The sequence below is a fragment of the Miniopterus schreibersii genome (assembly GCF_964146895.1).
Source record: "Miniopterus schreibersii genome assembly, chromosome: 4".
Classification (NCBI taxonomy): domain Eukaryota; kingdom Metazoa; phylum Chordata; class Mammalia; order Chiroptera; family Miniopteridae; genus Miniopterus; species Miniopterus schreibersii.
In genome coordinates, this window is record NC_138105.1 from 8,840,660 (window position 1) to 8,854,701 (window position 14,042).

Consider the following 14,042-nt stretch of genomic DNA (forward strand, 5'->3'; position numbering starts at 1 on the left):
CATTTCTCTTTTTATGTTGTTCATTTCTAAACTTTTTATTTGTCTTTTTAATTTTTTTTTTTATTTTCTAAATTTTACTTTCTTGTTGTGCACATCACGCTTTAGATCAACAAGACCAGCTTTCTCCCCCATCCCCACCCCCAAATCAAATTAGGCACAGAAATACTGAATGAAAATAAAAGTGCCATTAAAAAATGTGGCCGAAAAATCACATTTCATGCCTGGGTCCAACCCCTCACATCAGCGTAACTCGACCCTTGTAAACCTAAATATAGTGGAACCGTTTAACTCCACAGAAGAAATCTGTCTGATTTCCTACAGGGTAACCTGCCTACCCAATAAATTTGTCAAGGGTATGAAATCCAATTTGTTTTCAGTTTTCACCTCTCACTCCCGAAGCCCAGGGAAAGTCAGGAAGCACTCGGCGGCTGTAGAAAGCCTGGGCCGGGGCCCTCATGTTAGGGCAGTGTTTGGGGTGCACAGAAGTCCCTGAGCAGGGACTGAGCCTTCCAATGCGGGCGACTTCAGAGAGCGGACCTGCTCACGGGGACAGTCGAGCAGAGGAAGGAGCGGAGCGGTCACTCTGCCAAGTGGGTTGATGACCATCACAAAGAAGTTTCAGAGATGAAGCAGGGACAAAGGGAGAAAGTGACGCTGCCAGGCCCTGGGAAGGAAGTTATTTTTCACGGGGTACGATCTCCCCTTTCACAAAGGACCAGCAGCTCCCTGTGTAGGACAAGAATGGTCCATTGCACACAGGTATATTTCCTGAGCCAAATAAAACACAATGGTATCTTGAAGCCATTTATCTTAAATGATTCATTTACAAGGCGTGTAAAATCCCCCAAGAAATACATGAGTTCTAGAAACAATACAACCAAATTAAAGGTATTTTCAAACAATGGCCATGAGCCATGTCCTCTGGTCCACACAGAACAAAGGCTGATGAAGTTTAGAAAACTATAAAGTAAAAATAAACCTAAAAGTTTCCTCTGAAATCACAGTAAGCTTTTAAAAAAGTTATTAAATTTGTCTTCTTCTCTTCCTCTTACCTAGTTATAAAAACAGAAGTAGCCAAGCAGTAACTGAGCACTTACCCTACACAGGTGTCCTCAGCCCTCCCTGTCCCTCTGAATCTACGGGGACACCTCCACGCCCCACGGTGCCCCTCCTGGGAACCCCAGGTTCATCCAGGACCCCTCCCTCCTAATTACCACCTAATCCAGGCACCACGCGTCCACACCTTGTCAATGCTATGTCAAAGGTGTCTCCCATCCGGTCACGGGCTGCAGCTCAGGCCCTTTTCCTTCCCCTTGAGCACGACTTCAGGGCAACCTTCCAAAAGAGCTGATTGCGACACTCCCCTATTCAAAGTGAAACACGCCACACCAGGCAAAACAGGCTTCCCGGATTCACATCAGGTCCTCAGCGCAGCCGACATCTACTGCATTCAGACCACGCACGCATCCTCACACTCAGCCATGTGGACACCCTGGCCGGAGCTGGGGGTACCTCTCTCGTGTGGCCTGGGGACTTACATGTGCCTGCAGGCTCCTCCAATTTCCTCAGAGCTCAACTGAAATGCCACCCCAGCCTGATTCCTCACACCGGCTCCTGCATGGGTCTCTGAGTTTTTCACTCAGGCCTCACTGCGCATTCACTAGGACACCACACTCATTCCCTCTCCCCCTCCCTTATAGGACCCCTTTCTAATCTCAACGGGCTACAGAAACCCGACACCAGGCTCCTGTGGCACCCACACCTCCCTTCAGCATCACACCTCATGGGTGCCCACATCCTTTCCACCAGCTGGCTGCCCTGGGCAGGATTCTTTTGCACAGTTTTCAGATTGTTCCATCAGTTTACCCCCCGAGGGCCTGCAGACAGCAGTGCCCAAGGCCCGGGACCACACCCGCTGCAGCGGGGCTGGAGCCCCGGGTGGGCTCCGCGGCCTCAGGACAGGGTGCACAGCGCACCCGTCTGCCACACCCTCCAACACTCGAAACACCTGAGGGTCGGGGACAGGAAGTTTCATGGAAGAAAAGGAATGAAATATAGAACAATATAAAGACTGGAAATTAACTGCACTTTAACATCTGCAAGACCTAACCTGGCTGTTCCCGCACGCGAGCCGGAGGCAGCTGTGGACTCAGGCCCCTCAAACCTATGCAGCTAATTGAGTCTTTAGTGTTGTTCAAAGGCAGCGTTTCTGAAATAACTTTCTAATTGGCCCAGGAGCTTCTCATGGTGAAAATCAAAAATGATTAAAGGAGACGTGAAACTCTCCGTGGTAAATGGTTACAAACAATAGTTCCTTTTGAACTGAATGTTTACAGAATGGCTACTTAGGGGCATGTACCCTAACCCCCCACAGGGAGCATGCTGGCTCAGTGTGTCCCAGACGTAAGGCTCAGGCCCCCGATTCCCCGGTGAGCCGGGTCCCAGTGCGACACTCAGAGACGGGCTGCAGACGGTACTCGTGGGGGTTCAGCCACCATTTACCTGCCTGGTCAGATCTGGGAAGCGAGGCCCACCTTGCAGACGCAGAGCAGGTGCAGAGGGGAGTGTCTGGCAGTGTGCAGGGCATTTCCTAGCCTAACGGCCCTGGGAACTTTCCTATTTCCTCTCGAGGCTGTTTTAAAAGCCTAGTTTTGATTCAAGCCACAGAGTCCAAGGTGGGAAGCCTGCCCTTGAGAGAGGCTCTACTCCCCCCAGAAAGCTGGGTCCTCCATCACCCGGGCAGCGAGAAGAGCCTGGGACATGCGTGGGACGGGAGGAGCCTGGAGAGAGATCAGAAACGCTTATGACCAAGGTCCCTGTCCCCAGCCGCCGGGCCACCTGCACCCAGGAGACCCAGCCCTTTAGAGGAACCGCCCCCACAGCCTGGACCACAGGGGCCTGGACCACACAGGGCCTGCACAGGGGCCTCCCTGACGGAAGGGAGGTGCTACCTGGACACTGCGGGTAAGAATTTCTATTTTATCTGCTCCCAAGCAGAAAATTTATCTACAGCCATTAAGTGGCAGATGTGAGCCGACAACCCTAGGCTGGACAGTATGTCACTGCCTTGAACCTAATGCCGCCAGGCGTGGTGTGGACTGAGGTCACCAGACAAGCAGGTGAACTGAACGTCGCAAAGAAGGACCCGAGGGCTGCCCCGCCTTCGTCAGAGCAAGGAGGCCACCAAAGTGGGTGCAAGTGAAACTGTTGTTATTAACTGATGACAAACCACAGACCACATAGGTAAATGCAAAGGAAAGGGCACAGTCACATGCCGAAAATCAGAGACGAAGAAAATACACAGAAGGAAATGAATGCGTTGCCAACCCCGGGCTCTCCGTGGAAGCCCAAGTGACCGTTTAGCCCGGCAGGACTTGAGCAGGACTGACTGCCTCCCCCACTCGGGGCCCTCGCTGCGCCCACAAGCAGGCCCAGAAGGAGAGGGCTGTGCGCGCCTTCCTGGAGGGGTCCGGGCCAGGCCACAGACGGTGAATCTGGGGTAGGAGGTGTTTGCGGACCAGCAAAATTTCTCGAAGATGTGACGCGCCGAGCAAAATGGCTTTTGTGACTGTTGTCATGGAATTAAAAATTAGCTTTCAAAACAGGACCAAACAAATGTCTGGAACGGGAGCTATCTAGGTCCTGATCGCAACGAGAGTAGAAACTGAAACTGGCAGATGGCGGTCCCAGAGTAATGGGATCTTTTCTGAATTGAGTCTTTTAAAACCCAGATAATATTGGGAAAATATGAGCTGGTAGAGATTGTTCCTCTAGACCTTTTTTAGTCTCCTTTGGAGGTTCTTGATATTAATTTGATTGCATCACCTGATAATCTTAATTCACTTTTAAAAAGCTGCACTAATATGCAAGGATGCCTGTACTTATCCAGTGCTTAGCAAACAGGTTCAAAACCAGAGCTGTCTGTGATCAAATAAAAATAACGCATGAAAGAGAAAAATTAAAGAAGAGTTGCAGGCAAAACCCGCAAGGCTTGTGTGATGAAAGCTGCACCTCGATGCTGCTCGGCACTAACGCGTGGACTCCGTCTGAAGTCCTGTGCTCCCTCCCGGCCTCGGCCCCGGGTGCTCCAGGAGCCAAGGTCGGGCCGCTTGCAAATGAATATGAGATTTATAAATTTGGGGTTACTGCTGCAGTTTGTTTAGTTTGAAAATATATAGGAGAGCAGATCAGAGTCTGTGGGACAGGAGAATATTTAACTGAATCAAAGGTAAATGTGTCGTAGGTAAGGGGCTGGTCTCTGCAGCCCGTCGGCCTGGGTTCCGATCTCAGCTCTGCCCCTAACTGGCCTGTGCCTCAGTTTCTTACTTTTACAAAGGGATCGTAACACCTGCCTCGCAGTGGTTGCAATGCGCTGTGAAATGCGTCAGTGAACTACTGTGAGGCTCACACAAATTAACGAGTGTGAAGGTCTAAAATAGGACCTGGCATGTGGTCAGTGGTCTCTATTTATTTTAACTATCTTTATTATTGTCATTCATAAACTTTTATTTAAAAGTAAAAAACAAATTAGCTGAATGCAAAGTACACCCCACTTTCTTGGGGAAAACCCAAGAGGTATTTTTTCCCACAGGGACGAACAGCGCCTCTGTGGTATAACCCTGTCTGTCCTCAGTCACCGCAGGAAACAGGGAACAGCGCCCACACGCCCAGGGGCTGGGACATCGCTGGTTTTGATAAGAGGAATCAGGCCCCTTTGCCTGTGTGTTGGCATCTTTGAAATACATTATTGGCACATCTGTGAGAACTGGACACATAAAAAATGAGTAAACTACACTAACACTAGCTCACGCCCTTTAATAAGGCCCACTGTGAAATACGTACTTTGAATACAGTATTTAAGTCATTTTATTGTTGAAGGGGTAATTTTACAGGTAGGAAGTCTTCCAGTTCCTCACAGTCATATATGAAGAGCACCACACTACGAACTGGAAGCCAAACCCGGGAGGACCTGCTTTAACGCACAGAGCTCGCCTCTCGTCTGTCACAAGAACAGGAGGCTGCCCTCAGGGGCCTCAGAGGGCATCTTCCCCAGCGATGCTGCAGCGGGAGGCTGGAGGATTACTACACTGGAAAGGATGTTATGATTATGATGTGTTTTCACTAAAGTTTTATGTTACAGGTGAGGTAAGACGTGAAAGCCAGGAGTGGCCTGAATTCGAATTGCTCTTAGGGGATCAGGCCAGTTCTTAAAATCTGAAAAAGTATGAAAAGTAGGTCATTCATAGACAGGCCATGAGCACTTTATAAAGGCCAGACTTCAAAGGAACTGCGAGAAAGAGGCCACAGGGAAAACAAGAATCCAGGAGAGCTCCTGGAAACAACCCCCAACTGTCAGGTGGACGTTCACACACAGTGTCTACTTGTGTCCCAGACTGAACAGTGAGCTGAGAACTAAGCTGGATATTCGGCAGAGGCTGTGTCAGAAAAGCCACCTGTGACAGGTGACAACAGTCCAGGCAGAGGTGTGAGGGACAGAGGGTGCCTGGGGAGGAGACAGACAGCACACCAGGGGTGCCTGACAAGCAGAGAGGGGTCCTTGCCCCCCCTCCCCCAACAACCTAAGTTTCTCTCTTGCAAACAGGCTTGTTCATGTGCATGAATGGCCACCTGCCAACAGGCGCTATTCCGGGGTGGCCCTAGCAGATGCTCAGCAAGGCAGCATCTTCATATTTTTTAGTAGTAAAATGTTTCCCCTATTTATTCGGGAGTCTGTCACTTATAACTCCTACGACTCTTTAAAAACGGAGTCACAGTTCCAAGAATGGGGACCCTTTGGGTGTGGATTTCTGTTTCTTAGTTTTGTCTTTGAAAAGCTGTACCCCCCAGTGTCCATCATAAATGCAAACATGTAATGTCAGATCCAGGCCATTTTCTCACGTAAAGCTAAGCGCTTTTAAGCAAGGGTGGTTTCCACCCGCACAGGAGCGAGCCGGGAGCCGTCTTACCCGCGTGTGAGTCCGAATGTGCACCTTCAGCCCGTCATTCTTGCTGAAGCCTTTCTCACAGTAAGGGCACTGGTAGGGGCGCTCGCCTGCGGACAGAGGAAGGCTCCGTGTCAGAAAAATGGGGTACAGGCGAGCAGTGCCCTCCTCCTCCCACTCAGATGGGTCCCCGCCGCGCCCAGCGGACCGGCCTTCCCTCCTGGCCCAGAGCACGCCCAGGGCTCAGCAACAAGCGCAGTCCCCAGCAGCAGGCCTGACAGTGTCCCTTTTAATACTTGAGACCCCATGAAATCTAATCTTAAGAATTTGTGAAAAAGATTTTATAGGAATCGACTTACTAATGTCTGTAATCCTCACAGAGGACATGCTGAGGGAGAGGGAAAGAGAGGGAGGGGAGGAGGGAGAGAAAGAAAGAGGGAGAAACATCCATGTGAGAGAGAAACGGTGATCGGTCGCCTTCTGTATGGTGCACAAGACAATGCTCAACGGAATGAGCCACTCCACTGGGCTATATGAATCAATTTATTAATGAGCCATGTTAATCAATGAGCACTGCACTGCTCATTGCAAAGGCTGAATTATTTCACTCTGCTCATTGCAAAGATTGAATTATTTCACTGATACTTTACTTTTAAAGAAAAGATCTCATATCCCTTCTCAGGGTGATGAGTTTCAAAAGAAGTCCACAGAATTGGTGTGTGTTACACAGAACCACCGGTAGTTAAACTAAGCAACAATGGATCCACACTTTCTGGTATAACCCAATGCCTCTCACCTAGAGGCTGCTTAGAAACAACCAAGCCTTTCTGTAACACACGCAAGCATACAGATACACGTCACATTTTTTAAAAAAAATTCTACTGTGAAATGACAAACATGACAAAATTTAATCTGCAAGAGGATCTGCAGCTGCCCTCCAAAGCCTACCTGTAGGACAGACAGTAACTCAAAGTCATTCATTTATTTATTCTTTCCTTTAACCACATACTCACATGGATGCTGGTCCCCAGCTGCAACCGAAGACCAGTACAATGAAATGTTCGCCTTTAGCAGATACAAAACTCTGTCTTTCCTTCCACTGAGATTGAAGTAGTGTGTCCCTCCTGCCCTATCTGATCACAACTGTCCTTCAATCCAGTGTCACTGGCATCATTCCAGTGACCGCCCCTCTTGGGTCAACAAGGAGCTGCCGTTTTCATCAGGCCCTGCCCTGACCCCTCCCCAGCCAGAGCTGCTTCCAGAGAGGGACAGCTGCCCCCCTGGTTCTGCGGCCCCCAACCTTGCTCTGTTCCACTGAACTATGTTCGAAGCAGTAGCGTCTTATGAGAGCCCCAGCACAGGGCACTTTCCAGCCTCAACTCAAAGGGCACCCAGGAGGCTCCCTGTGAACTGGTCCCTGGGAGTGAGGACAGCCACTTGAAATGGGACACTCTCCTGGTGTGAACAGGACCAAAGCTTCGGTCTGAGAAAGCTCTTAGGAAGGCGGGTGTTTCTCACTTGGACACTGCTGGCCACAGAAGCCAAGTACAGCGTGATGCAAGTGCAAATCGCTACTATTTGCTAATATTCCTGGTAGATTTAAACGCCGACTTCATTTGGTTTAGGCTAAATTCTAACTAACACGAAAATTAGTTAATCTAAAAATGAGGTAAGAAAATGAAGCTGAAAGCTCATCGAAGAATTAACAACAGCTGACACAGATGAGGCCCCTACTGACCTCTGCTTTGCTGAGCACCGTGCTCAGAGTCTAGCAGCAACTTTCCTTCTGGCCACAACATGGTGACCGAGGTGTTCGCATCCCTGGTTTACAGGAGAAAGGCAGACACAGAGGATCAGCTGGCACAGCTGTTGGGTGGTGGAATCAGAACTTAACCCCTAACTCCACGCCGTTAATCCTGTTCATTAATGACACGGCTGGTGTTCTGGTGTAATAGGCGGGACTTTCTAAAGTGATTGATGGAAGCCCTGCTCCTTGAAATGACAGTTGACATGAACCAGATCTTTCTGCCCCAGAGATGGAGGGAGTCGCTCTGAGTTATCAAGGCGCACAGGGAACAGGGTGGGGGCGGGGGAAGAATGCATGTTACGTCTCCAAGCAGGTCCTGCCACCCCATGAGGCTGTGCCCTGAGAACTACACAAGGTGATCACCTTCGACAGAGAGGGGACACAGCACTGGAGAACACCACACGCCACACTGAGACACAGCCGCCAGCAGTCAGATTTAAAGCGCACAGCAGCACACGCAATATTGACCTGTGTACAACAGCAAAACCGTTTTCACTTAACTAAGAAAATAGATGAGCTCTTCGTATCTGTTTCTTTCTTTAAATTATGTTCTGACTCTCAAAAACATTGACATCCACTTGTGTTTTCTTCAAGCACATCAAGGAACAAAGAGAAACATGATGGCAACTGCAAAGGGTTGATTTTAGGCTGATTTTAAAAGCTGCCATGAAGTAGAGTCTCCCTGAAGTGAACATATTCATTTGTTAAATAGATTTTTTTTTTTTTTTTTGGAGCACTACCGTCTTCTTAGCTACTGTCCTAGGCTTGGAAATGGAGTTAAAATAACATTCACAAAATCATGGTCTCTTCAATTTTACTAGTGTAATGAGAGAGACATGAAAATGTTGAAGAAAAATTGCACAATAGTTTCAGACACTGATGGAGGCAGGTTTAAGAAAGACCTTCGTGGGGGTGGGCAGAAGAACCTAAGGTCATCATAAAAGGCTAAAGACCTGAAGGAATGTAGTTCCCTAACGACAATGTAACATTACTTGAGCACACTATCTGTAAGTCTTCATCTTTGAATTATTTTATCACACGGGGCTCGTGCTTCTGTATTCTCACTGCTGGCACACCCGAAAGGGAAGTGCTTTAAAATATGCTAACTACGAAAGGGAGAGGAAAGGTGGCCAATGTTCAGAAAAGGGCTCCAGAAAACGGGAGCTGTGCTTCCAAAGGGGATATCTGGATGCCAGAGTCTGGCCTAGTCCCCAAACAAGCTGCCTTGAGTCTTTGACAAAGAAATTGCATTATGACAACAACCATGATCTGGCAAATATGGCTAAAAACAATTGGGGGGAAATCAGATTCTAGCGTAATGTATGCCATTAGAACAATAATTTATCAACGTCACCATTATTTGATGCAATGTACTGTTATTAAAGACATGAGAACTCTGGCCTTACCAAACGATTAACATATGAAAATTAAAACAGCATCTTAAGTTGGTGGAGGACATGAAGACCATAATGTGTGTTCATGATACAAGGATCCTGAAGCCCCTGAATACTGACTATCCATCTACTGCTACAAAAACACCTCAGGGACCAACACCTTGACACAAATCCTTTCTAAAGATTCATGTTGAGATACCATGAAATTAGTAAAGAAAAATCTTGTAAACCTTGATGTTCTTAAATTAGACCAAGGATTTAATTTAAGAAATAAACTTGATCACTCAGTCAGAAGGCTCAGAAGATCAAATTCTACGTCACACGAATAAACACACTGAATGCAACAGACTGAGAAAGAGCAGTAATGGCCACAATCAACTTTGAAGATTAAAAACATGTACAAAATAGTTAAACTTATAAATTTTATCTTATGTATATTTTATGAGAATTTAAAAAGAAAAGTGTACAGCCAATGAGCCCTATGCTTTGAAAAATTTTTAAGCAAGCAGAAAGCTTAATACATAATGTATAAATTTTAAGAGATTTTGATTAAAAATGGATCATTTTCAGACAGCATTTTAATAATTTAACTTTTATTTTGTCAGTCAGTATATTTTTAAAAGCTTTGAAGATTTCAGAGAGCTCTCATAATTCTCTGAAAAGATGGAAAGATATACATACACAGAAAATGTAATTTTAAGATGAAATAACCTTAAAACTCTTACTTCCAATGATTCCAAATTAAATAATGTTTAAGCAATTAAATTAAATAATGTTTAAAGAATTTGGAGTTACAGTTTTACATTTTACTTTTTTTCTAACAAAAATCAATTTTAGAGATGGCAAATTCCAAATGAACAAAAAAAGACCCTCAATAGTGTATGCTTCACAAAAAATACTCTACGATGGTTCCAAGTAGTTGAACTATAAAATACATGCATTATATGGGAATTCTTTAGAAGAACTTTATATGTCTTCCACAAATATCATCGGACTGGCTTATTTTGTTTTGTGGACTAAGGAAATTGTTACAAAACATCAAAGGGGCTCATTCTAAATGAAAATTAAGCCCAAAACTCTAACTTTGCGAGCTCCACCCACTCCTTTTCCAGTCCCCCCACTGCAGCCCCTCCGTCCCACCCCCACCCCCACCCCCCGACTGCTGGGGAGCCTAACAGATGACAGGGGACCACAGAGGGACGTGAACCACTAACTGACAAGTGGGAGCAGCTCAAGTTCACTCCCGGCACTTTTCTATGAGTTGAAATACTTTATTTTCCTGCAACACGAAAGGCCGTGAAGCCCTGACCTCGCCGCACCCACGTGTTACTCTGGGAACCTCCCGTTTCCGACCCCGCAGAGTGTCACTTATGGAAGTGAAGCCGGAGGACACCAGTTTTGAAAGAGAGACAACAGCCCGGCCGGGCGTGGCTCAGGGTTGAACGTCGACCTAGGATCCGGGCGATCGGGGTTCGATTCCCGGTCGGGGCACATGCCCAGGTTGCGGGCTCCACCCCCAATGACACTCTCATCATTGATGTTTCTGTCTGTCTGTCTGTCTCTCTCCTTTCCTCTCTCTGAAATCAGTATAGATATATTAAAAAAAAAAAAAGAGAGAGACAACAAAAATCTGAACTTGACATTCACTCCTGAAATACTTACGGAGATTCTCTACTTTTTGAAGTTTACAGAGCTTACTATTGTAAGAAAGTGGGCAATAAAATATGAAAATCGAAAAGTGACTGAACGAGGGACCTTTACTTCTCAATATACTTTTACCGCTCGAATCAAAACAAATCCGGTATTTTTTCAATGCAAGGGTCTACGGATGGAGCTACATGAAAGACAGCTTCTTTTCCTTAGGAAGCTTACAGACACGCATCCCGCGCTCGTTCGAAGAGAAGGCAAATCAAAGGAGGTGAGGTTCAGCCCGGCCCGCGTGGCTCCGCGGCGGAGCATCGACCCATGAACCTGGAGGTCACGGTTCGATTCCCGGTCAGGGCACGTGCCTGGGGGCGTGCAGGAGGCAGCCGGTCAGTGACTGACTCTCCTCGTTGATGTTTCTCTCTCTCTCCCTCTCCCTTCCCCTCTCTGAAATCAATTTAAAAAACAAACAAAAACCCGGGAGGTGAGGTTCGTGGGACGCAGGAGTGAAGAGCCAGACCTGCTTACGGGTTGAGAGCAAAACAAAAGCTGAGTCTCACTGATGCAAACAAAACAGAATATGGGACTCGGGATAAAAAAAACAAGAGTTAGGGAACAATTTAAAAATGTAACTATCCAGGGAGAGGAAGTAAAAGATTCCCCTCTCAGAACACTCTGGCTTTGGCCGAGCAGGTACATGGGGGCGCCTGTTACATGTAATTCGTCGGGGCCACGGGGGTGACACCCTCAGGAGGCCCTGTCCCGGTGCTGACAGAGGCAAAGGGGACAGCGGCACTAACAGGGGAGCACCTGGACGCTGCTGACACCGCAGAGGTCAGAGGCGCTGCCCGAGAGGGAGCCGCGGGGGCGCCCGCGCTGTCCCAGGAGGGACACTGAGGGCCCGTGGGCGCGTGAAGGGAGGCCGGCGGCCACTGGCCCGGCTCCTTGTTCGGAGCCCGACTGCGGAGGAAAGTCAGTGACGCCTTCGCCCGGCGCCCTGCCGCAAGGAGCTCCCACCGGAGTGGGGCTGAGCCCGGGACGAGGAGCACAGACTGAGCAGCGGTCACGTCACGGGGGACGGAGCAGTGGAGGCTCGGGTGCCGGCAGGGGGCTGCCTGCTAAGTGCCAGCGGGCAGAACCAAGGACGTGCACCTCTGGGCAGCGGGAGGCCCAGAACAGGACCCCCTCTCCCCAAACTGGGGAGGCCAGGGGACCCCCCAGCCCCGCAGCGCAATTCGGAGCTGCAGGCGGCGCGGGGCTGCTCCGGGGGACTGTGAGCAGGGGCAGGGCAGGGCCATCAGGCGCGGTCACATCCCCTTCGCTTCCCCAACCCAAGGAAAGCGGCCGTGCCCCGAATCTACTGGAGGCAGCTACTGACAGTACCTCGGCGATGCCCAACCCTGTCCAACTCGGGCACACGAGCTCATGACTAAAATTCTGCGGCACTCCAAAAAATAGATTTTTTGCGGATCTGATAAAAAAAAAAAGTATAATTTTGATTCATTCATACCAGACGGCTACTGTTGTGCTGGCTGTCATTTTTTTAGTTGACAATCAAGGGGAAAAGCGGTCAGTGCCCCTGACAAGTCAGGTACTGCACGATTTAAACATTCCTGGGGCGCCCCAGTGTGCCGAGGCACACCGGCTGACAATCACTGCAGTATCTAATTATTTACCAATAGATAATGCTGTTTAAATACAGTTATGAAAACTCTTGCCTAGGTGACTTCCATTTTGGGGGGGCCCCAGTATATCAAAAAAATGAAGAAATTATAAAACAGAATTACATAAATGATGGTATGTTTTAAATTACCCATTTTCTTAGAGTCTCTGTGACCATGCTGTTAATTCCTCTGGCGACTGCTCATAGCACTATTTTCCAAGACAGATGTCACCCCCTCACTCTTTCTCGTCTCCCAGCCAACCACACACCTTGAGAGAAGCATTAAAAAATTAGGGCACCTTTGACACTTAAAAAATAATCACCATACGACCTGTGAAAGTCAAAATAAATGTCTCTCACTCTCGTTACATACATCGGTTTACAGCTAACCCAAAATCAACTGAGAGGAGCTGAGTACAGGAAAAAAAAAAAGAGAGGGAGAAACAGTATATTCCACGGGAGGGTGGGCAGAAATTATTTGAAATGTGAAAATGACAGAGAAAACAAAAATCATGCAGTCCCAGACTTTCCCTGTAAGACTTCTTAGGGAAAACCTGAGGCTCTGCAGGTCTGAAGCTGAGGAATCACCTACTTCCGTGCAGATCGTGTTCAGCTGCCCTGTCAACCCTCAGGTCATCTCAGGTACTGGAAGATCCCATTTGGCCTAAGGTTAGTACTTAACCACTTGGAAAACAAATAAAGCAAAATTAATTCCCTGTCATCATCTGAGGGTTATCTAATTCTTACAAAAATGTGAAAAACGTGCTTTAAATTTTCGTTTGTGTTTATAATTGCTCTGTTAATTGTCTATTTTTGTTTATTAATAATTGTCATATTGTCATATAGTTACTTATAGTTATTTATTGCTACTGTTTTTAAAACTGTGAACAGATATTCTACAAATGAATAAATTCCTTCAGTGGCTAAAATCCAAGTAGAATCAAATTAAATTATACCAACCCTTTATTCCTAAGCTGATCGCAGGGATTCCCTAACATACTGAATGTTTCCCAGGACAGTGATTTATTGCTACAACAATGCGCAGCAGGCCCAGCGCAGACGCCCCACGGCCGGTTCTGTTAACAGGGAGAGCGGTGGAACTGCGGGCAGGTAATTAACCTCCTGGCCCAGAGCTTTAAAACCCCAAAAGCCGTTCCCGGCATTTCTTTCATAATTTATGAACGACTGAGGGAATTCCTGCCACCGCCCCAGGATTCCTTGCAGAATTAACCCCAGTCCTGGCTGACCCTCCAAGCTGTAAACCGACGGGAGCCAGTGCCCGCTGTTCCAGCTGACGCTCGGAGCGCCGTCTCCATCTCTCCGGCCCAGGAAACCCCGTGAAGAAGGAAAGAGCTGCCTGCCGGGCACGGCCTGCAACAGGCACCAGGCCGGCGGGGACAGGTGCACCGCACTCACCCCACGGCAGCCCCGTGGGGCAGGCGCCTCGTCTATGTTCACAGATGATCTACATGCTGCTGCCAGAGGTTACAAAAGAAGACAGTGACGGTGACCCTGGGAACAGAGGGTCGGACGGTGGATCCTGTGTGTGCACGCCTGTGACCCAATCCTGGTTAACAGCAGGAACGAGGCCA

The 14,042-nt window shown here is 48.0% G+C and overlaps 1 protein-coding gene across 2 annotated transcripts in view; it reads right to left on the reverse strand.

Moving 5' to 3' along the window:
- The window catches only part of PRDM5 (PR/SET domain 5), a 107,316-nt gene that overhangs the window by 21,154 nt on the left and 72,120 nt on the right, over window positions 1–14,042 (reverse strand). For both annotated transcript variants that reach the window (XM_081136279.1, XM_081136278.1), the window contains one exon: window positions 5,967–6,052. In XM_081136279.1, coding sequence (XP_080992405.1) covers window positions 5,967–6,052 — 86 coding nt within the window. The remainder of the gene's footprint in view (window positions 1–5,966; window positions 6,053–14,042) is intronic.